The 23,358-nt window shown below is 42.6% G+C and overlaps 1 protein-coding gene and 1 long non-coding RNA gene across 2 annotated transcripts; both read left to right on the top strand.

Annotated features, from left to right (window-relative positions):
* Positions 1-12,911: 12,911 nt before the first annotated feature.
* On the top strand, positions 12,912-15,194 carry LOC117562812. Its single transcript, XR_004571625.1, has 2 exons — positions 12,912-13,815; positions 14,906-15,194. It is a non-coding gene; the product is annotated as an uncharacterized LOC117562812 (long non-coding RNA).
* A 1,847-nt stretch (positions 15,195-17,041) lies between these two features.
* LOC117562809 (CMRF35-like molecule 7) lies at positions 17,042-20,637 on the top strand. Its single transcript, XM_034240711.1, has 4 exons — positions 17,042-17,045; positions 18,652-18,672; positions 18,807-19,124; positions 20,371-20,637. The coding sequence occupies exons 1-4, from the start codon at positions 17,042-17,044 to the stop codon at positions 20,631-20,633; spliced, it is 606 nt and encodes a 201-aa protein (XP_034096602.1). The 3' UTR covers positions 20,634-20,637.
* The last annotated feature ends 2,721 nt before the right edge of the window (positions 20,638-23,358 follow it).

The following is a 23,358-nucleotide window of genomic DNA, read 5'->3' as shown; positions in this document are numbered from 1 at the left end:
TGCAGGGGAAACCCTTTCCCGCCAGATCGCGGTCAAAATCAAACCATGGCAGAGTTCTCTTAATACATCCATGGAAGTGTCCAAGAGCAGTCAATAATGTAGCATGCCTTATTGTTCAAGCCATGTTTGTTGTTTCACATCTTTACAACCGTGAACATTTAAAAGTAGATTGATTTTTGTCTCTGTTTACATTAGTTGGTATCATAGACTGGTTGGTATCCAGTTTATTGGTGGTTATACCGCCACCTTCTGCTCTGGAGTGGGAATCAGATATACCCTAATCCCTTTGTCTCAGTTTATCTCAACATGAATGAATCTAATACATGTGAAATGGTTGCGATTCATGCAAACCAATACCCAATACCATAGGCGGCGCCGGCGCGTGAGGCTCAGGTTTGGAAAGGCTTAATCACTTTTTTTACCTGACGCTGCCCGCCTCCGGCATCTATAGAAAAGAGATCAACTCAGTGTGCAGAGTTTAAATCTCTCAAGTCATATTACAGGATAAAGGAAATACAGTTTAAACTGCCGTATGCAGAGAAGACGCCGACGTGTCGCACTTATCATTCATATTACATCATCAATCAGATCATCGATCATATAATATTATAATATATCATATATTTCCTTATCTGAGTCAGCTTCTCCAGCCATATCTGGCCGTGCAACACTTACAGTGTCACATACTGTATGCAGAAGTATTATTTTAAGCAATACATTATGTTCACGAAACACTCGAGTCAAATGTAATTAAAGTCAGATCTGGTGAGAGAAACCCTGGCTTGATTTACCGAGTTGATAACCAGCGTCGTAGGACCGCTTAGCGAGATCTCGTTTGTTTGTTTGTTACTCAAACATATCCAGGGTATGTTGAACTGGCTTCGTAGTACAGGGCTAGCGGGTGGCTAGCAGCGCTAATGTCAAAGACACAGACATTATACATTAGCCTATATTTGTATTTTACCAGGATGCAGTGACACAAATATTTGGGAAGGCTTAGCCTTCCCTAGCCGCTACAGCACCCGCCGCCCCTGCCCAATACCATATAAATAACCCAGAATGAGTTAAACATTTCATAACCAAATGGTTGGGTAGACAAAAATATTTTGACCCAGTACTTGGGTTGCACAAAAATAACCCAATACCATATTAATAACCCAGAATGGGTTAAACATTTCATAACCCCATGGTTGGGTAGATGAAATAACCCACTGTTTTTTAGAGTGTAGGTAGTCCAAATGTTTGGAAATGCATGTGTGTATAATAGGAAGATGAATCCACGAGGATATCCATCCAGGACCTATGATCCAGGACCACAGCCACGACTCAAGATCCAGGGCTCGCGATCCAGGACAGAGGAGCGCAGGATCATCCATGACTCCGGATCCCGGCGTATATAGACACCAAAAAGAAAGACATTTGGGGAAGCTGGGTTAATCGGAACATGAGAGTACACAGGTATAGACAGAGAGAAGGAAGAAGTAAGATGTCCCCCGACAAACTAAGCCTATATCAGCAAAACTAGGGGCTGAATCTAATCAGCCCTAACTATAAGCTTTATCAAAAAGGAAGGTCTTAAGCGCACTCTTAAAAACGGATAGGGTGTCTGCCGCCCGAACACAAACTGGAAGCTGATTCCACAAATGTGGAGCTTGATAAGAAAAGGCTCTGGCTCCCATTGTACTTTTAGAGACTCTAGGAACAACCAACAACCCTGCATTCTTGGAACGCAATGCCCTAGTAGGACAGTAGGGTATAATGAGTTCTTTAAGGTAAGATGGCGCCTGCCCATTAAGGACTTTGTAGGCGAGAAGAATAATTTTAAATTATATCCTGTGTTCTATAGGGAGCCAGTGTAAGGCAGCCAGAACAGGAGTAATGTGGTCCCTTTTCCTAACTCTGGTTAGTACACGAGCTGCAGCATTTTGAATCAGCTGAAGCGACTTGACTGACTTCTTGGTACACCCTGATAATAAAGAGTTACAATAATCCAGCCTTGAAGTAACAAATGCATGGACTAGTTTCTCTGCATCGTTTTGATGCAAGATATGCCTGATTTTTGCAATGTTACTTAGATGGAAGTAGGCGGTCCTTGAAATTGATTTTATGTGGGCGTTAAAGGATAAATCCTGATCAAATATAACACCAAGATTCCTTACAGTCTCACTGGAGGCCAATGTAATGCCATCCATAGTTAGTATATCCTTAGATAATTTGTTTCGTAGATTCTTCGGGCCAAGTACAATAACTTCAGTTTTGGTCGTGTTTAACATCAAAAAGTTTAAGGTCATCCACGTTTTTAAGTCCTTAAGGCCGTCTTGAATTTTATTTAGATGATTAATTTCATCAGGCTTGATTGATAAATATAGTTGAGTATCATCCGCATAACAATGAAAATGTACAGAATGATTCCTTATAATATTGCCTAACGGAAGCATATATAATGTGAACAAAATAGGTCCGAGCACTGAGCCCTGTGGCACTCCATGGCTAACTTTGGTTTGCGTGGAAGATGAATCATTGACACGTACAAACTGAGAGCGTTCAGATAGATAGGACCTAAACCAGCCTAAAGCAGTTCCCTGTATGCCAACTAAGTGCTCTAGTCTTTGCAATAAGATATTATGGTCGATAGTATCAAATGCAGCACTGAAATCGAGCAAAACAAGAATAGAGACACGTCCCTTGTCATAGGCTATTAGAATGTCATTTGTGACTTTAACCAGAGCTGTCTCTGTGCTATGATGTGTTCTAAAGCCAGACTGAAAAGCTTCAAATAAATCATTGTTTTTTAAGTAATCACACAGCTGTTTAGCGACCGCTTTCTCAAGAATTTTTGAGAGGAACGGAAGATTAGAAATAGGTCTATAGTTGGCTAAAACCTCTGGATCGAGGTTGTGCTTTTTAAGAAGCGGTTTTATCACTGCTACTTTGAATGATTGTGGAACATAGCCTGATAATAAAGACATATTCATAATATTTAATAAATAAGTGCTAATTAATGGAAACACTTCCTTCAACAGCTTAGTTGGAATTGGGTCTAACATACACGTTGATGGTTTCGAAGAGAGAATCATTGAATTTAATTGTTCAAGGTTTATGGCTGAAAAGCATTCTAGTTTACTATCTAGTGTAATATTAGAACTTAGGTTTCCGGGAGCTGTTGATAACACTATACTGGTCAAAGGCAAGAGGTCATTAATTTTGTTTCTAAGATTAACAATTTTATTGTTAAAAAAGCACATAAAATCATTACTACTGAGTGCTATGGGAATAGAAGGCTCAATCGAGCTGTGGCTTTCCGTCAGCCTGGCTACAGTGCTGAAAAGAAATCTTGCATTATTCTTATTCTCATCTATTAATGAAGAGTAGTAGGCTGCTCTCGCTTTACGCAATGCTTTCTTATATTCATTGAGAGTAATATGCCAAATTAAACGAGATTCTTCAAGTTTAGTGGAACGCCATATCCTTTCAAGTTGTCTCGACTTTTGCTTTATTTTGCGGGTTTCGGCATTATGCCATGGAGCTAATCTAAGTTGTTTTATTTTCTTCTTTTTCAAAGGAGCAACAGAGTCTAATTTTATTCGCAGCGCATCTGTAGCACTATCAACAACATGATCAATTTGGGGTGGTGTACATTTTGTATAAGTTTCCTCCCTTACATGCAGACATGCTATCGAGTTAAGTATTGGTGGAATCTCTTCCTTAAATTTGGCTATAGCAATAACAGATAGGTTTCTGCTAACTCACCAGGCTTCGTGTCATTCTGTTTATTTGTGCCTTACTTTGACCATCCGTTCACTGTTATTGATCATTGTGGAGAGAGGCAGACGTGTTGTTTTGTATTATAGCAGCTATCGGATGGAATCAATACATGGGCTGCACAGGTTGTCGTGTCCGACTATCACAAGTAGAATCATAATAAAAATACGCCGGTAAAATGTGCCTGTAGAAAACGGTTTATGCCACAATAGGATAGCAATAGCAAGTAGTCAGTTTAGCTTCGGTTGCTATGCTAACATCACCCATTTTATACCAGAGAAACGTTCATAACAGCGTTGTGATACCAAACAGCGTCAATTCAGACTGACATACATTCACTTAGGCTAAGGGGAACTGGGGATATGTATCAGCTGCTTGTGTGAGTCGGACAGTGAATACTTTAGAGCGGCCGCTGCAGTGTGAGCTAACCGGGAGCTAACGGAGGAGAATAAACTCCCGTGGAAGAGCAGCCAACACTGCAGCGGTCGGTAAATGCTGCAGAAACACATTAATAAACAATGAACCACGGCACTCTGGAGCAAAGTATAAGGTTGGAGAAGTCGTTATTAATTTATTCTGGCTTCGTGTGATTAAAAGCAACACGATCATCGACCCGACGCAGTTCCCCGTTGTTGTTGTTGTGAGCGCCGTAATGCCGTTGGGGAGCAAGTCAGCGATGTAAATGGTGACGTCATGACGCAGCAGCGGCAGCACCAGTCGGGTGCTGGGCGGTGTGAACAGAGCGGGAGCAGAAAAGGGAAACCGGAGCTGAACCAGAAAAGCTCTAGCCTGGAGCTAGAAAGGGAAAAGCGCTGGTGTGAAAGCCGCAAGTGTGAACTGGAAAACCCGGTGCTTTTCAAGCTCCAGCTCCGAACCGGCCCTGAAACACCGTTGGTGTGAATGAGGTGTGAAGTAGATCTGAGGCCATGCAAGGAAAACCATCTTTGAAAAACCCTGTTGGAATAATATCAAGGCAGCAGGAGGAGGATTTCAGAAGTTGAATAATGTCCTCTAGGTTTTTATCATTAATCTGATGGAACTGTGTCATGGTGTTTGTATTGATTTTAGGTGGACACAGAGACAACACATCTGCTGTACCTGATGCAGAGGCTCTGACTGCTGGTCTGATTTTCTGAATGGGGGGGGTACTGACACTGGGGGGTTAGTTAGTCTGTCGACGGTAGCAAACAAGGCACGTGCATTGTTTTTGTTTTTGGCAATGATGTCAGAGAAGAAAGACTGTCGTGCAATTTACAATTCCAAATGATAAAAGCCAAGTCTTTCTTTATAGATTTCAAAGTGAACCTGGAGATTTGTTTTTCTCCACCTACGTTCAGCTTTTCGACACTCTCTTTTTGCTGTTCTCACGGTCATGGCCTTTCTCCATGGAGATCTTTTCTTCCCAGTCACTTCCTTTAACTTAGTTATTTTTTAATTAAAATAATCTACTAGCTCATTTACTGAGATGTTAGCAGGGGCAAGTGTGGAAGAAACATTTTGAGTAAACATTTCCCTAGTGTTTTCAGTTAAATATGGCTTTGTGGTTACCTCTTTTTGAACATTTGTGTGAACAGAAATAGAGCTCTCAAAGGAATGATCAGAGAGCGCAACATCAGTCACCACAACCTCAGAGATATTCAGACCCTTTGAGATCATTAAGTCCAGAGTGTGCCCCTTATTGTGCGTGGGCTCCGTCACATGCTGAGTCAGTCCATAGTTATCAAGAACACAAAACAGTTCTTTAGCCCCTCTGTCCTGGGGGTTGTCAACATGGATGTTAAAATCACCAACAATGACTAGACGGTCAAAGTCAAAACACACTATAGACAGCAGTTCAGTAAAGTCATCAAAAGAAGCTAAAAGAAGCTAAGAGCACAGCTGAACTCCCGCAGCCCTGGGGGGCCCTACATTGGTTGTGATTGCAGATGACAGGGTTTGGTCAAGTTGCTCTCTACTGGTGAGGAAAGCGGCATACCAGTAAATCAGGTATGGATTTACTTCCATTTTTGACACCAAGATGTCTGCTTGTATTGTGTTGCTGCTGAGAAGTCTAGGAAGAGGGCTCTTGCATAGGTGTGACGTTTATCTAAATGTTTAGTGATGATGTGAACCAGAGTAGCAGCAGTACCACCCCCTTGCTTATAGGCAAATTGGTATGGATCAAGTATGTCTTGTCCATCACAATAGGTTTAGCTGAAGAGGTCATTCCTGTCACGGTTCTCATGGTGTCCCACACTTTTTTGGGGTCTTTGGCTTCAAAAGCATTTCCCAAAAGCTCTCTGTGTGTTTTGATTCCCTCAATTTGACTTTCAGTTCTTTCTCTGTCTGTTCAAGTGCTCCATAGTCTTTGTTTTATGTCCTTAGTCACATATGATTTATTACTTTCTTTTCTGGTTCCCTTGAGGTTGGTCTTATACACTGGTATCATATTCACAGCACTATGATCAGAGTTCAGTATTGGTGGTCTGTATTTAGACACATAGGCTCCTTTATCATTAACAAAGCATTTGTCCAGGATATTGTCTTTCCTGCTGTGATCCCTAACACACTGCTGGAACCCAGGTAACACAGTCTCCAGGCGACATTGCTTCATGTCCCCGAGCACTATTGCCGGTGCATCGGGGTGGCTGAGTTGCAGCTCGTGAACACAGTGTCCTCTGCCGCTGGGAGGCACGTAAACAACAAACGGTAAAATACACCCGAATTCTCTAGGCAGATAAAAGGGTCTTAACGTCATGCCGAGAATTTCTACGTTGGGATTGCAGGTTTTACATTCTACTGAGTATGATCGGCACCACAGATCATTAATATACACACAAATACCACCTCCTCTGGTTTTCCCCGAGTTCGCATCCCTGTCTGCTCGAACAAGGGTGAGTCCGGGTACTTCAGAGAGAGATTCAGGCATCGTAGATTGGAGCCAACTTACCGTGAAACATAATAAAGAGGCCTCGAGAAATTCATGACAGTACCTTGTGTATGTCCTTAGTGTGTCCACGTTGTTGCTCAATGAGCGCAGGTTTGTGAGAATGATGGATGGAAGTGGTGGCCGGCTGAATCTCCGCCATATTCTGAACGCCTCGTCTCCTTCCTCGTCTCTTTTTCCTGGTGTTTCTAAGCGGCTCCCGAGGGATTTCATCCAATAACGAAGAGCACAGGTGGCTTTGTGTATTCGTAGGAGGCCGATCGCATTGTAGCTCTAGCATTGCCTCGCGTCTGTAGCAGCGTAGAGGCCGGGGCTCCTCACCATACCTGTTCGTGCTGTCACTCAGGTGTGTCATGGAAAGTTGAATGGCCAGACATGGTCTGCAGAAGGCAAATGTAATCCACAGGATCAAAAGCATGGTCTCTCAAAATGACGTTTCATACAGACACAACAAAGTTTAGACAAAAAAACAAAACACAAGAGGAACGGAGCATACTGAGACTCGCAGTGACAGGATGCCGTCTCCCTCTGTCTCCTGTATACCAGAGGTGGGAGTAAGTCATACATGTGCAAGTCTCAAGTTACTGGGGTGAGAGTCAAGCAAGTCAAGTCCTACGAAATCCTGATGAATAACCCCAGTTTAAATCAGTTAAAAGACAGTGGTTATGAAACTAGAGTTTTATTTTCAACATTAACAACAATGGAGAGTGGGGCTCTGAAATCATAAAACAGGTAATATATATGTATTTTATTTTTTTTACTTAATTTTTTCACGTATTCTTTATGTAATTTGTAATCTTTTTTTTTTAAATTTTATTTTTTTTAAACTTTCTTTAATTTATTTTTTCACAAGGTACAATTACACACAACAAATATTACATTTCAGAGAGAACAGTGCCTGTACGGAGACGATCTACATAGTTATCAAATATTACTTGTTTTTTATGACTCATTTGTTATGTACCGTAACCATTTTTCCCAGCCCTTAAGAAATGTGTCTTCCATTACTTTCAACTTGTATGTGATTTTCTCCATTATTAGGATATCACCAATAATATTAACCCATTGTCTGTAGCTTGGTGTTTCCGCCTTTAGCCAGTTTTTAGTGATAGCCTTCTTTCCAGCAGCTAGGAGGATCTTGATCAGGTATTGATCTCCGACATGTACAGATCCTTCCATATGTCCCAGGTATAATACCACACATGTTCGAGGGATTCTATAGCCTAATACCTTGCATATAACAGAGTGTACACAGTCCCAGAAAGGTTGCATTTTACTGCAGCTCCAAAACACAGGTGTATGGTGAGGTTCCTGATGTTTACAAAGTCTCCAGCATGATTGTTGAGTGTTTGTTTGTTTACTAGTGATTTTGGGTGTGTAAAAAAAACGAATTTGGTTTTTCCACAGAGATTCTCTCCATCCGTGTGACTGTGTATGGTCGTGTGACTGTGTGTGGTCGTGTGACTGTGTATGGTCGTGTGACTGTGTGTGGTCGTGTGACTGTGTGTGGTCGTGTGACTGTGTGTCGTCGTGTGACTGTGGTCGTGTGACTGTGTGTGGTCGTGTGACTGTGTGTGGTCGTGTGACTGTGTGTGGTCGTGTGGTCGTGTGACTGTGTGTGGTCGTGTGACTGTGTGTGGTCGTGTGACTGTGTATGGTCGTGTGACTGTGTGTGGTCGTGTGACTGTGTGTGGTCGTGTGGTCGTGTGACTGTGTGTGGTCGTGTGACTGTGTGTGGTCGTGTGTCGTGTGACTGTGTGGTCGTGTGACTGTGTGTGGTCGTGTGACTGTGTATGGTCGTGTGACTGTGTGTGGTCGTGTGACTGTGTGTGACTGTGTGTGGTCGTGTGACTGTGTGTGGTCGTGTGACTGTGTGTGGTCGTGTGGCTGTGTGTGGGTCGTGTTTGGTCGTGTGACTGTGTGTGGTCGTGTGACTGTGTGTGGTCGTGTGACTGTGTGTGGTCGTGTGACTGTGTGTGTCGTCGTGGTGACTGTGTGTGGTCGTGTGTACTGTGACTGTGGTGGTCGTGTGGACTGTGTGGTCCGTGTGACTGTGTGTGGGTCGTGTGACTGTGTGGTCGTGTGGTCGTGTGACTGTGTGGGTCGTGTGACTGTGTGGTCGTCGTGACTGTGTGTGGTCGTGGTGACTGTGTTGGTCGTGTGGTCGTTGACTGTGTGTGTCGTGTGACTGTGTGTGGTCGTGTGACTGTGTGTGGGTCGTGTGACTGTGTGTGGTCGTGTGACTGTGTGTGGTCGTGTGGTCGTGTGACTGTGTGTGGTCGTGTGACTGTGTGGTCGTGTGACTGTGTGTGGTCGTGTGACTGTGTGTGGTCGTGTGGTCGTGTGACTGTGTGTGGTAGTGTGACTGTGTGGTCGTGTGACTGTGTGGTGGTCGTGGGACTGTGTGTGGTCGTGTGACTGTGTGTGGTCGTGTGACTGTGTGTGGTCGTGTGCGTGTGACTGTGTGTGGTCGTGTGACTGTGTGGTCGTGTGACTGTGTGTGGTCGTGTGACTGTGTGTGGTCGTTGTGTGGTCGTGTGACTGTGTGTGGTCGTGTGACTGTGTGTGGTCGTGTGACTGTGTGTGGTCGTGTGACTGTGTGTGGTCGTGTGACTGTGTGTGGTCGTGTGACTGTGTGTGGTCGTGTGACTGTGTGTGGGTCGTGTGACTGTGTGTGGTCGTGTGACTGTGTGGGTGTGTGACTGTGTGGTCGTGTGACTGTGTGTGGTCGTGTGACTGTGTGTGGTCGTGTGACTGTGTGGTCGTGTGACTGTGTGTGGGACTGTGTGTGGTCGTGTGACTGGTGTGGTCGTGTGACTGTGTGTGGTCGTGTGACTGTGTGTGGTCGTGTGACTGTGTGTGGTCGTGTGACTGTGTGTGGTCGTGTGACTGTGTTGGTCGTGTGACTGTGTATGGTCGTGTGACTGTGTGGTGGTCGTGTGACTGTGTGTGGTCGTGTGACTGTGTATGGTCGTGTGACTGTGTGTGGTCGTGTGACTGTGTGTGGTCGTGTGACTGTGTGTGGTCGTGTGACTGTGTGTGGTCGTGTGACTGTGTGTGGTCGTGTGACTGTGTGTGGTCGTGTGGTCGTGTGACTGTGTGTGGTCGTGTGACTGTGTGTGGTCTTGTGACTGTGTGTGGTCGTGTGACTGTGTGTGGTCGTGTGACTGTGTGTGGTCGTGTGACTGTGTGTGGTCGTGTGACTGTGTGTGTGGTCGTGTGACTGTGTGTGGTCGTGTGACTGTGTGTGGTCGTGTGACTGTGTGTGGTCGTGTGACTGTGTGTGGTCGTGTGACTGTGTGTGGTCGTGTGACTGTGTGGTCTGGTGCATTTTCCACATATCATACCACATCTCATCTGAGATCCTTTCGTTTAGTTATTTTTCCCATTTAGTTTTTACATAGTGTTGAATCTTTTTTGGCTTCCATCAAGCACGAATACAGGGTTGACACAACTTTGCGAACATCATCATGGTAAGCTCGTGCAATAATCTTTACAATAGGTTGTATGTCATCTTCATTTTTCTTAACCTTTTTTGTATAGTAGTCCCTCATTTGCATATATCTGAATAAGTCTTTGTTCTCTAGGTCAAAGAGGTTATTCAGGTCTTGAAGGCTTCTCATTTCTCCCTTCTGGATAACCGTGCATATGGCTGTTAAACCCTGTTCTGTCCATTGCTTGAATCTACAGCTTCCTGGTTTGAATCCTTTGTCATAGGCTATCCAGTTTAATAGTCCAAGTTCCCTTCCCAATTTCAATTGTTTAATAATAGAATACCATTTTTCTAGTGTAAATGTTGTTATTGGGTCTAGGTCTCCCTTTTCTTTAATATGGGGAGGTATTTCTCTTTGCCCTATGAGTGGTTGAATTGGGGACTCATATGTAAGTATTTCGATGTCTTTCCAGCGGGCTATATAATCGGAGTTGCACCAGTAAATGAGAGGACGTAGTTGTGCTGCATGATAATATTCCTTTAAGTTTGGAAGTGCCAGTCCCCCTCTTTCTTTAGGCAGGTGCAGTGTGGTATATCTTATCCTAGGTCTTTTACCCCCCCATATGAATCTTGATATAAGCTTATCCCAGCTTTGGAACTGAGTCTGCGGTATATTTATCGGCAAGGATTGAAATAAATACAACAAGCGTGGTAGAATATTCATTTTCACTGTATTTATCCTGTCAATAAAACTCATCGGGTAAGTTGACCATTTTTCGAAATCTTTCCTTATATCTTTGTCAATACATTCATAGTTGCTTTGGTACAGCTTTGTACATGTTTGGTTATGTTTATTCCTAAGTATTTAATTGATTTAGCTTCCCAGTTTAAATGTAATTCTTTTAGTTGTTGATTTGGAGCGCAGTTAAACATAAGGATTTGAGTTTTAGATATGTTTAATTTGTACCCTGAATATTAGCTTTATAAAGGAGCTTACTGGATCTTTCAGCGTGATCATGACGTCGTCTGCGAAAAGGCTAATAACATGTTTTTGTTGACTAATTTCTATTCCTGCAATAGCACTTTCCTGTCTGATCATTTGGGCTCTGAAATCATAAAACAGGTAATTGTGTGTGTGTGTGTGTGTGTGTGTGTGTGTGTGTGTGTGTGTGTGTGTGTGTGTGTGTGTGTGTGTGTGTGTGTGTGTGTGTGTGTGTGTGTGTGTGTGTGTGTGTGTGTGTGTGTGTGTGTGTGTGTGTGTGTGTGTGTGTGTGTGTGTTGTGTGTGTGTGTGTGTGTGTGTGTGTGTGTGTGTGTGTGTGTGTGTGTGTGTGTGTGTGTGTGTGTGTGTGTGTGTGTGTGTGTGTGTGTGTGTGTGTGTGTGTGTGTGTGTGTGTGTTGTGTGTGTGTGTGTGTGTGTGTGTGTGTGTGTGTGTGTGTGTGTGTGTGTGTGTAAAACACATCAGCTGCCTCCTGGTGCTGCAGAGATTTCATGAAGTGAAGGAGGTTTTTCTTCTATGAAGCAGCTGTGGGCAGCAGATACTGTGAGAGTCACAGACATGAATACATAGGTCAAGGCAGACTGGTTCACAGACTCTCCTGTTTTGCCGATCCGGTGCTTGAACAAATAACTCTACACCCCTGGCCGAAATGTCCCTAAAATGAAGTCCGAGTTTGAAATCTATCTCAAATAATGTATGTATTTCCCCACATAAACATAACAGTCTGCAATGAAACGGCTGTCTCCTGTGCGCTCCACTTCCTACTTTCTCCTGCGAACGAGAAGAGACTTTCTCTCTCTGTTTTTTCTTTCATTGCCCTCTAAGTGCTTCGTACAATACAAATGCAAATATTCTATTTTAAAAAGTAAAGTCCTTTCGAGTCATCTGTCTCAAGCCTAAGTCTCAAGTCATGAATACCAAGTCAAAGTCAAGTCTTTTATCAATGTTAGTCAAGCAAGTCTCAAGTCAAAAAATAGGCAAGTCAAGTCATGTGACTCGAGTCAAGTCATGTGACTCGAGTCCCCCACCTCTGGTATATACTTTGGTTAGAATATTGCTGTATTACTGTATCAAATATAATAAACACAAACAGATGTTAAGTAGTATTTTGTTAACTCAAGGTTTATATTAAGTGAGTTTTTATTGTGTTAACTTGTGTATTTATGCTTTTTAGATTGACTTTCTCTCTTTCTCTGTCCGTCTGTTCTAGAAACCGAAAGGAAGAGAGAGACGTCACAGCTGTCAGCAATGTGACAAATCCTTTACAGCATCTGGACCTTTAAAGAGCCACCTGCATATTCACACGGGAGAAAAACCGTACAGCTGTGAAGAGTGTGGGACAACTTTCACTAGATCAGGTGCTCTCAAAATACATCAACGTATTCATACTGGAGAAAAACCTTACAGCTGTGAAGAGTGTGGGACAACTTTCACTACATCAGGTGCTCTCAAAATACATCAACGTATTCATACAGGAGAAAAACCTTACAGCTGTGAAGAGTGTGGGACAACTTTCACTACATCAGGTAATCTCAAAATACATCAACGTATTCATACTGGAGAAAAACCTTACAGCTGTGAAGAGTGTGGGACAACTTTCACTCAATCAAGTGCTCTCAAATCACATCAACGTATTCATACTGGAGAAAAACCTTACAGCTGTGAAGAGTGTGGGACAACTTTCACTACATCAGGTCATCTCAAAACACATCAAAGTATTCATACTGGAGAAAAACCTTACAGCTGTGAAGAGTGTGGGACAACTTTCACTCAATCAGGTGATCTCAAAATACATCAACGTATTCACACTGGAGAAAAACCTTACAGCTGTGAAGAGTGTGGGAAAACTTTCACTCAATCAGGTGCTCTCAAAACACATCAACGTATTCATACTGGAGAAAAACCGTACTGGTGTGAAGAGTGTGGGACAACTTTCACTACATCAGGTTCTCTAGAATCACATCACCGTATTCACTCAGGAGAAAAACCTTACTGGTGTGAAGAGTGTGGGAAAACTTTCACTACATCAAGTGCTCTCAAAAGACATCTTCGTGTTCACTCAGGAGAAAAACCATAGTGGTTCTAAGAGTGTAGGAGCCGCAATTAAGCATATTTTGTTGTTTTCACAGTTTACAATAAACAATTCCCATCTATTGGCCTTGTGTTGGGTAATCCTTTTTTCCATTACAGATCCCATCCCAACAGCGCCATCTGTTGACGTAACGTCAGAATTGACAGGCATAATGTTCACTGTTCCTTTAAAAGTGGACCTATCATGCTATATTTGAATAATATAGTGTAGGACCATACCTATATAAGGCATATTTATACTTTTTATTTTTCAAAATACCAAACAGATCATGCATTTTAGCCATTCCTCATTTCGCTCAATTTAACACTGTGTTTGCATGGGCTGATTCTGTGAGAACAGCGCCATCTGTTGACGTAACGTCAGAATTGACAGGCCTAATGTTCACTGTTTCGTTTTCTGTCCGTCTGCCGACAGCGCGCTGTTTCATTGCTTTACATACCAAGGTTTAAGTACACTGTGTCAATAGTTGTAGTATGAGCATCGTCTGGGCTGGCCGTCTGGTAGAATCGGTATGCTCTTCCTCCTGTGTCCACTTCCTCTCCTGTCACCTATGACCCCTTTTATACACCCCACCACCAAGTGTTCAAAATAACATTCAGGGTGTCCACGGGGTCTTAAAAAGTATTAAAAGTTGATAAATCAATTTAGCAAAAATTAAGGCTATTAAAAAGTATTAGACGGCATTTTCCAAGGTATTAAGAAGGTCCACAGCAACGACAACAAGAAACACCCTTTAATTTACTGAAACAACATGTCCCCCTCAAGGTGGCCCCATGCATAGCGTGCCATAAAATGCTGCTTCTTATTTTAAGTTTCGTTGCCTTGCTCCGCTCGGTGGGGGGGGGGGGGGGTATACCTGAGAGATATACAGCAGGAGAACACGCCGTCCACCACGGAGAATAAACAGAAGGGCAACCATGCTCTGGGGACTTCTTCGCTGCTTTTGGTGTATTTTGTGGCGGCAGCAGCGCCACTTACAGGCCTGGCATATGTACTACAGCGTTTCCAGCGGTCTAATGTGAACGGACGCGTTAATGAATCGAATGCGTGTGAACGGAAGGCTTTTTTGCGTTTGCGTTTTACTGTATGCGTCCTCGTGGGGCCGGGGTCTAAGCCAAACGATATCCGGTCACAGAGATCTGCTATTTTAAAGTAAGGTCAACACATATCGACCCTAAATATAGTCTATATTAAGAACGAGAAAATTCTTAACATATATATCGTTTTTTGTAGACAAATGTGTGAGGGTGATGACGTCAGAGCATCGTCCTATGTGCCGGGCTTAGCCCCGGACAGCCCCAGCCCAATTGAACCCCTGGGTATTTGTGAGGGAGCTCCTATATGGCATTACCCCGCTGAAGCTCACCAAAGTTTCATATATTTCATAGTTCAAAGTTTTGTCAATTGTTTTGTTTATTGGTCAAATACTGGTTTCTAATGGTTTCTAATGGTTTCTGAGGAGTTTGACTGGAATGAAAGAGCACAGAGTACAGAAGCAACAAAGCAGCATCCTGCATTAACCCTGACCTTCACAGAGAGGTTGAAGTTCATGGAGAGGAGGCTTCAGTCGTCTGTCTGCACTCTGTTTAGCTAATCAATATAGAGATGTGAGGTAAAGTGTCGCCAAGGTAACCGGTTAGAACTCCAAGTTGCGATGAGGTCTTAAAATGTATGGAAAGGGTCTTAAAAAAGGTCTTAAAAGGTATTAAATGTGACTTCAGGATTCCTGCATATACCCTGATATTGCACTATTCATATAAATAAGGTAAACTGAGACACCAACAACACCCATAAAATGGCTCCTACAAAGAGTGTGGGAAAACCTTTTCTTAAAGTATTCACCTTAAAGTCCATGAGCGAGTTTCACTGTTCATTAATCTGCTTCATGTATCTAGAACATATCTACGATGTTTTCAGTTTGATTCTATTCTCTTGTTGAAATGATCAGACTACCAAAAATAAAATGGCCTTAGAAACAGACCAGCCTGCCCTCCTACAAAAAACGACCAAATAGGTCGATTGTTGAAGCACCTTAGATTACGACCCAGAGCCACGTTTTAAAGTGTGGTCGTGTAAGAAACAACATGCTCCCGTTTATTCACAAATAACCCTCTCTGGAAAATCCTAAATTGTGGAATAGTTTGGCCATTAAAATGCTTTTTGATTAGATTTCTAGCAAGAAGTGTATATTGTACTCTTAGAATCCACGTCCAGTGGATGTGTAGGATCTATAGTTTGATAGATATTACGAAGATGATCTGAGGTCTCGCCAGGATAACGTGTATGCAGCTTCCATGCAAAGTTAGCGTGGGTGAAAACTGTTTTTCCGGTCTCTAAGTTTTCACAATAAAACCGGATATATTCCCTCACTGTCAAATGATTACACAGTGATATCTGCATTACTCATCCACTAGAAAACATCAGTTTATCCTTGTTAATTACACAATATTGATTGGTTTAAATGGTGTACAATGCTTTTGTGTTTTTAACCTTCGATTCAGAGAAACAAATAGGAGTTTTGACACTACAGTTTCTGAAGACACTACACTACCCAGAATCCCCAGCTATCGTTTGGGACTACAACATCCGCCTTGCTTTACAAACCTCGTGATTAGTCATCAAGCCCTGTGATTGGATGTTGGAGTGGCAGTGCGGCAAGGTTACGCTGAGCGTCACAGCTCTTTGAAATGGAATGGAGCCACGGCAGACTTTCCAAAACTGGAATTGGACAGCACATTTAGCAAATATGGCAGCATCCATCGATCATCTTAAGATAAGATATACTTTATTGATCCCAAGTTGGGAAATGTTTTTGTTACAGCAGCATACTACTTTGTTCTACTCCACTACAGTTCAGAGGTTAACCTGGTATTTTTACTCCACTACATTTATTTTAGTTCCTTTGCAGATTGTGATTAATGATGTGAAATATAAACAACCCTTAAAGCAGACTTTAGTTGCACCTGCCTCAAATTCAGGGAAGGTGATTGTCAAGTGCCAAAATAAACTATGCAATATATTGGACGTTAAGTACTTTGTCAGAATTCATATTTATCTGTGGATAACCCCAACGTTTTTTTCTTATTCAAGAAGACCTTAACTTAAAGTAATGTTTAATGTTTAAATAAAGCCTAGTTGGTCTGTTTTGCATCCTCCTGTTAATATCTTTGGACGTCCTGCACTCAACTGTTTTAGAGATCACTACAGTGTCTTCTTGATATTTTATATTGTGTATGTAGGCTACTCTCAAAATTCAATAACGTGCTTTAACCACTAGGCGGCGCGGGTTAAAAAACCAGTGGTGTAGTTAATAAAACATAATAATATCAAACATAATGTGACTATTAACTTTATTGTGAAATGAAAACAGAACGGTAAAGGAAAACACAGTTTCAGTCTCTCGATGTGAAGCTTATGCATTGTACCATGAACCTGGATAGACCTGTAACAGTCAACTGCATGAGGAGTTGGAAAGGTAATGAATGAATTAAAATGTCGAACTCTGACTTCATTTTAAGGACATGTCGGCCAGGGATGTAGAGCTATATTTGTTTAACCACCGGATTGGCAAAACAGGAGAGTGTGTGCACCAGTCTGCCTTGATCTATGTATTCATGTCTGTGACTCTCACAGTATCTGCTGCCCACAGCTGCTTTATGGAAGGAACACCTCCTTCACTTCATGAAATCTCTGCAGCACCAGGAGGCAGCTGATGTGTTTTAACCACACACACACACACACACACACACACACACACACACACACACACACACACACACACACACACACACACACACACACACACACAACATAAATATCTGTGTACAGATGTGTATTCCTATGTGATATTGTATTACTTATAAACACCTCTCTTAGCTCAGGATGTGTCCCAGCTGCCTTCAAACATGCCGTTCTTAAAAAGAAAATCTTGACCCCTCCATTCTCACACATTTTAGGCCCATTTCCCAGCTACCTTTTTTATCAAAAGCCCTGGAGCGAGTAGTCTACGCCCAGCTGCAGTCTTTCTTAACCACGCATGGCATCCATGAAAAGTTTCAGTCTGGCTTTAAACCTATGCATAGCACTGAAACAGCCCTTTTAAGAGTTTTTAATGATCTGCTCTTAGCCGCCGACTCAGGCAGCCCAGCTGTCTTGGTGCTGTTAGACCTGACAGCTGCCTTTGACACTGTGGACCATAGCATCCTGTTGTCACGGCTTGAACAGTCCGCAGGCATCACAGGCTCTGCCCTTGCATGGTTCAGGTCTTACCTGACAGACCGTAGCTTTTTAGTGCAGCTAGGTGCCTTCTCCTCTGCCAAAGCCCCTCTTACCTGTGGGGTCCCCCAAGGCTTAATTCTGGGCTCCATCCTCCTTTTACTGTACATACTGCCCCTAGGTTCAATCCTCCCGAAACACAATATCCCCTTCCACTGCTACGCGGACGATGTACAGATCTATCTGCCTCTCAAAGCAAATGTCAACTCACTACAGCAGTTGATGGACTGCTTAACAGAGTTAAAATCCTGGCTGAGCAAACACTTCCTCAACCTCAATGAGAGCAAGACCGAGGTAATCTTTTTTGGACCCCAACCTCCAGCCTCTCCGGTTGATATTCTGGGCTCCCTAAGTAAAAACATCCTCCCCTCTGTGTTGAACCTTGGAGTGACCTTTAATAGCACTTTTAAATTCGACAAGCAGGTCAGCACCGTAGTAAAATCCTCCTTTTTTAAAATAAGACTATTGGCCAAAACCAAGTCGTATTTATCTTTTAAAGACCTGGAAAGGGTTATTAACGCCTTTGTGACCTCAAGACTGGACTATTGTAACGCTCTGTATGTGGGTATGGACCAGGCATCAATTAAACGCCTGCAGCTAGTCCAAAACGCAGCTGCACGTCTCCTGACTGGCCACAAAAAGCGTGACCACATCACCCCAATTCTGGCTTTACTACATTGGCTTCCAGTCCGGTTCAGAATTGATTTTAAAATCCTTTTATTTGTATTTAAAGCACTAAATGGGTTGGCTCCGGCCTATATAGCTGAACTCCTCCATCGCTACACCCCAGGCAGAGCTTTAAGATCTGCTGACCAGCTGCTGCTGGTAGTGCCTAAGACCAGGCTCAAAACCCGAGGGCACCGAGCCTTCGCAGCAGCTGGCCCCAGGCTCTGGAACACTCTTCCCCTCCATGTGAGGTCGGCCCAGACCCTAGGGGCTTTTAAATCCACATTGAAGACACACTACTTCTCTCTGGCCTTCTAGTTAGAGTGGGGTTACGACTCCTGACTGTTCCATGTGTTGTTTTTATCTGTTGTGATTTATTGTGATGTAATGTGTTTTTATGTGTTTAAATTACATGTACAGCACTTTGGCTCGACCAAAATCGTTTTTAAATGTGCTCTACAAATAAAACTTGATTTGATTTGATTCTGTGTGTTCAGGTGTGTGGAAAGTATTTCCAGGTACAAATGTTATTTCTCACGGGGATATTCACAAGCAACCAACTCCCATGCACTCTGAATGTGCATTAGCAGACCCACTGTTGGTATGACATGAAAGAGCTTCTTCTCAGACTCCCTTTTCCTTTCTGTTTCAGCGAGTCTGCAGCTGCAGTGTGATAAGAAGCAGATCACGGCTCCCCTCGGGTCAGACTTCCTGCTCTCCTGCAGCTATGAGAACCAGCTGCTCAGCAACAAGTACTGGTGCCGAGGAGAGTCCAGGAGGACCTGCGAGGTGCTGGTGGACTCGGAGGGGAAGACCAGAACCACCCGGGTTCACATCGTGGATGCTCGGAGGAGAGGACCGTTTGTGAGGGTCTTAGATCTGCAGAAGGGGGACAGCGGGGTCTACTGGGTCGGGATCGACAGGCCTTATGCTGACATCATGACGTCAGTGAGGGTGGTCGTCACTGAAGGTGAGAATACACACTGCAGGTGGAGAGGGTTCAATATTGAACTAACAGGTATTGTGAAGTAAAAACTTCTTTGCAGCAATGTTGAGCGCATCATAAAATGAGGGAAACTGGATTCACCTGTAGATACACTGATATTTATTGAGAGACAGACAATTACGTACGGCCGGGAGATCATCCTAGTTTCACACTGTCCTTGTGCTCCACCAAGGTAATCTCTGAACCAAAAGACACAAAACATCTAACCAACACGAGGAGAGGCGGGCTCCCAGAAAGCCCGCGTATACCTAATTAGTAGCAGATGTGAGACAATGGTCTACTTGTCTCAAAGAGATCCAGACAAGCCTCAACCTACACAGGGGTCTTTGACTGACTACAAGCAGATGTTTGCAGTATCACAGATTCTATAAAACAATAAGAAACTCTATAAACAGATCAGAAGGAAAATATTCTCTTACAGGTATCACCATGAAACCCCCGTGCCCGATCACGGCTCCCCTCGGGTCAGACTTCCTGCTCTCCTGCACTTGTTGGAGAGACGCCATCGAGGAACAGTTTTAACCATACACGTACACAAATCGTACAAGTACCCTTTAAGTTATGAAGTTATAGAAGCCTTATCAAGAAGAGAGAATACCGTTCAAACACATCGCAACTTCATCCAAACCATCGGAGGCCGAGTAACTCTTCAACTGTAAGTAATATAAAGGAAAGAAAACGAGTTAGAAGTGTCTGTTTAGGCGTCTAGTGGCTTGATAGAAAAACAAGGAATGAAGCCACGACAATCTTTCTAGTCGGACCCATTAGAGCGTAAAAAGTGTAACTATAAGTATCTGAAATAAATATGTACTGAAAGAATAACTGTATGCATTGTTTCTTATGCGCAATTACTTCATACTGTCTTTGTCTTTCTCGTCCTGCATTTATTGCCCCCCCTCAGAAAATAACTGCCCCCCAGTCAGAATATAGCATGGTGATGAAGTTGGTCCTATAACCTGTAACCTTTAACCTGATTAGGCGTTCTCTGTCAGATTCAACAACTTCAGTCTAATGCAAAAATAAATACATTTATGTCATCAAGTTTTTTATTTAGCACATTTTAACAAGGCATAAATAAATCAATAAGATATGGTGCAAAGGAAGCATCTTATAAAACTACATTTAAAGGCAGTAAAGAAAAAGCCAATACAAATTAAAACAAGATGAACTGGAATAAAAAAAGGTTGCCCTGCTCTCCTCTGTGTTTCAGTCCCGGTCTCTAAGCCCCGCCTCCAGCCCCTGGTCTCCCTGATGGAGGGCTCCATCTATCGGGGGGGTCCGGTGACAGTGCGATGTGTGTGTTCACGGGGGACCGCGGTCCGTTACTCCTGGTTCCGACACACACACCCCGAGGACGTCCTGCTGCAGAACTCTGCTGACCTGCAGCTCACCTGTGACTCTCTGCAGCTCACCTGTGACTCTCTGCAGCTCACCTGTGACTCTCTGCAGCTCACCTGTGACTCTCACCTGTGACTCTCACCTGTGGCTCTCTGCAGATCACCTGTGACTCTCTGCGGCTCACCTGTGACTCTCACCTGTGACTCTCTGCAGCTCACCTGTGACTCTCTGCGGCTCACCTGTGACTCTCACCTGTGACTCTCTGCAGCTCACCTGTGACTCTCTGCAGCTCACCTGTGACTCTCTGCAGCTCACCTGTGACTCTCACCTGTGACTCTCACCTGTGGCTCTCTGCAGCTCACCTGTGACTCTCTGCAGCTCACCTGTGACTCTCACCTGTGACTCTCACCTGTGGCTCTCTGCAGCTCACCTGTGACTCTCTGCAGCTCACCTGTGACTCTCACCTGTGACTCTCACCTGTGGCTCTCTGCAGCTCACCTGTGGCTCTCTGCAGCTCACCTGTGACTCTCACCTGTGACTCTCTGCAGCTCACCTGTGACTCTCTGCAGCTCACCTGTGACTCTCTGCAGCTCACCTGTGACTCTCTGCAGCTCACCTGTGACTCTCACCTGTGACTCTCTGCGGCTCACCTGTGACTCTCACCTGTGACTCTCACCTGTGACTCTCACCTGTGACTCTCCCCTGTGACTCTCTGTGGCTCACCTGTGCGGGGTGCGCGTGCCTCGCAGCGGCGAAACTGTGGCGCTTACACTGCGTTTGCGCTTCAGATGAGGCTCCCTCCGCAAAACGAGGCCCCACGGAGCGCAATGAGTCACATTTAACAAGTGTTGGATGGATTGCTGATGTTAAAGCAGCAAGTATAGGTTTGAATCAAATACAGTATTGCCCCACAGCTCCAATCTCGTCCATTCCACCCTGGTTGTTCCCATTGCCAAGTGGAGACCTCAATATACGAGAGGAGTTAAAGGAAACGAAAGAACTACCAGAAATACATAACAGTGTAATTGTATCTGACAGCTTTTCAGCATTATGGAGTATACGATCAGGCAGATCTTCATCTAGAATGGACATCATAAATGAAATATGTCTAATTTTATATCAAATGCAAATCAAAGGCATAGCAACTCGTTTCATCTGGGTTCCTGCTCATGTTGGTGTGGAGGGAAATGAACAGGTGGATATTCTGGCCAAACAAACACTCAGAAGTATGAACATAGACATAGAAGTTCCACTCAGCAAAGCGGAGGTTCAAACATTCATTCAGAAATATGCAACATGGCAAGATCATTGGGACCTTAGTGATACAGGAAGACATCTTTATAACATTCAAAGGTATGTGGGGGATGGAAGGAAGGTGGGGTTTAAAAGAAGGGAGGAAAATGTCATTTCTCGGCTTAAGAGAATAGGTCATACAGGTCTCAATCATACTTTAAGTATAATACAGGTCTCAATCATACTTTAAGTATAATACAGGTCTCAATCATACTTTAAGTATAATACAGGTCTCAATCATACATTAAGTATAATACAGGTCTCAATCATACTTTAAGTATAATACAGGTCTCAATCATACATTAAGTATAATACAGGTCTCAATCATACTTTAAGTATAATACAGGTCTCAATCATACATTAAGTATAATACAGGTCTCAATCATACATTAAGTATAATACAGGTCTCAATCATACTTTAAGTATAATACAGGTCTCAATCATACTTTAAGTATAATACAGGTCTCAATCATACTTTAAGTATAATACAGGTCTCAATCATACTTTAAGTATAATACAGGTCTCAATCATACTTTAAGTATAATACAGGTCTCAATCATACTTTAAGTATAATACAGGTCTCAATCATACTTTAAGTATAATACAGGTCTCAATCATACATTAAGTATAATACAGGTCTCAATCATACATTAAGTATAATACAGGTCTCAATCATACTTTAAGTATAATACAGGTCTCAATCATACTTTAAGTATAATACAGGTCTCAATCATACATTTAGTATAATACAGGTCTCAATCATACTTTAAGTATAATACAGGTCTCAATCATACTTTAAGTATAATACAGGTCTCAATCATACTTTAAGTATAATACAGGTCTCAATCATACTTTAAGTATAATACAGGTCTCAATCATACATTAAGTATAATACAGGTCTCAATCATACTTTAAGTATAATACAGGTCTCAATCATACTTTAAGTATAATACAGGTCTCAATCATACTTTAAGTATAATACAGGTCTCAATCATACATTAAGTATAATACAGGTCTCAATCATACTTTAAGTATAATACAGGTCTCAATCATACTTTAAGTATAATACAGGTCTCAATCATACTTTAAGTATAATACAGGTCTCAATCATACATTTAAGTATAATACAGGTCTCAATCATACATTAAGTATAATACAGGTCTCAATCATACTTTAAGTATAATACAGGTCTCAATCATACATTAAGTATAATACAGGTCTCAATCATACTTTAAGTATAATACAGGTCTCAATCATACATTTAGTATAATACAGGTCTTAATCAATACAGGTCTAATCATACTTTAAGTATAATACAGGTCTCAATCATACATTAAGTATAATACAGGTCTCAATCATACTTTAAGTATAATACAGGTCTCAATCATACATTAAGTATAATACAGGTCTCAATCATACATTTAGTATAATACAGGTCTCAATCATACTTTAAGTATAATACAGGTCTCAATCATACTTTAAGTATAATACAGGTCTCAATCATACTTTAAGTATAATACAGGTCTCAATCATACATTAAGTATAATACAGGTCTCAATCATACATT

This window comes from Gymnodraco acuticeps, unplaced genomic scaffold (assembly GCF_902827175.1).
Source record: "Gymnodraco acuticeps unplaced genomic scaffold, fGymAcu1.1, whole genome shotgun sequence".
Taxonomy (NCBI): domain Eukaryota; kingdom Metazoa; phylum Chordata; class Actinopteri; order Perciformes; family Bathydraconidae; genus Gymnodraco; species Gymnodraco acuticeps.
Note: the sequence above shows the minus strand (reverse complement) of the source record. Positions and strands in the feature narration are given on the sequence as shown.

Coding starts and splice junctions, on each gene's coding strand:
- LOC117562809 (XM_034240711.1), top strand. Junction 18,673..18,806: donor TGTGTGGAAAGTATTTCCAG/GTACAAATGTTA, acceptor TTTCTGTTTCAG/CGAGTCTGCAGCTGCAGTGT. Junction 19,125..20,370: donor GAGGGTGGTCGTCACTGAAG/GTGAGAATACAC, acceptor TCTGTGTTTCAG/TCCCGGTCTCTAAGCCCCGC.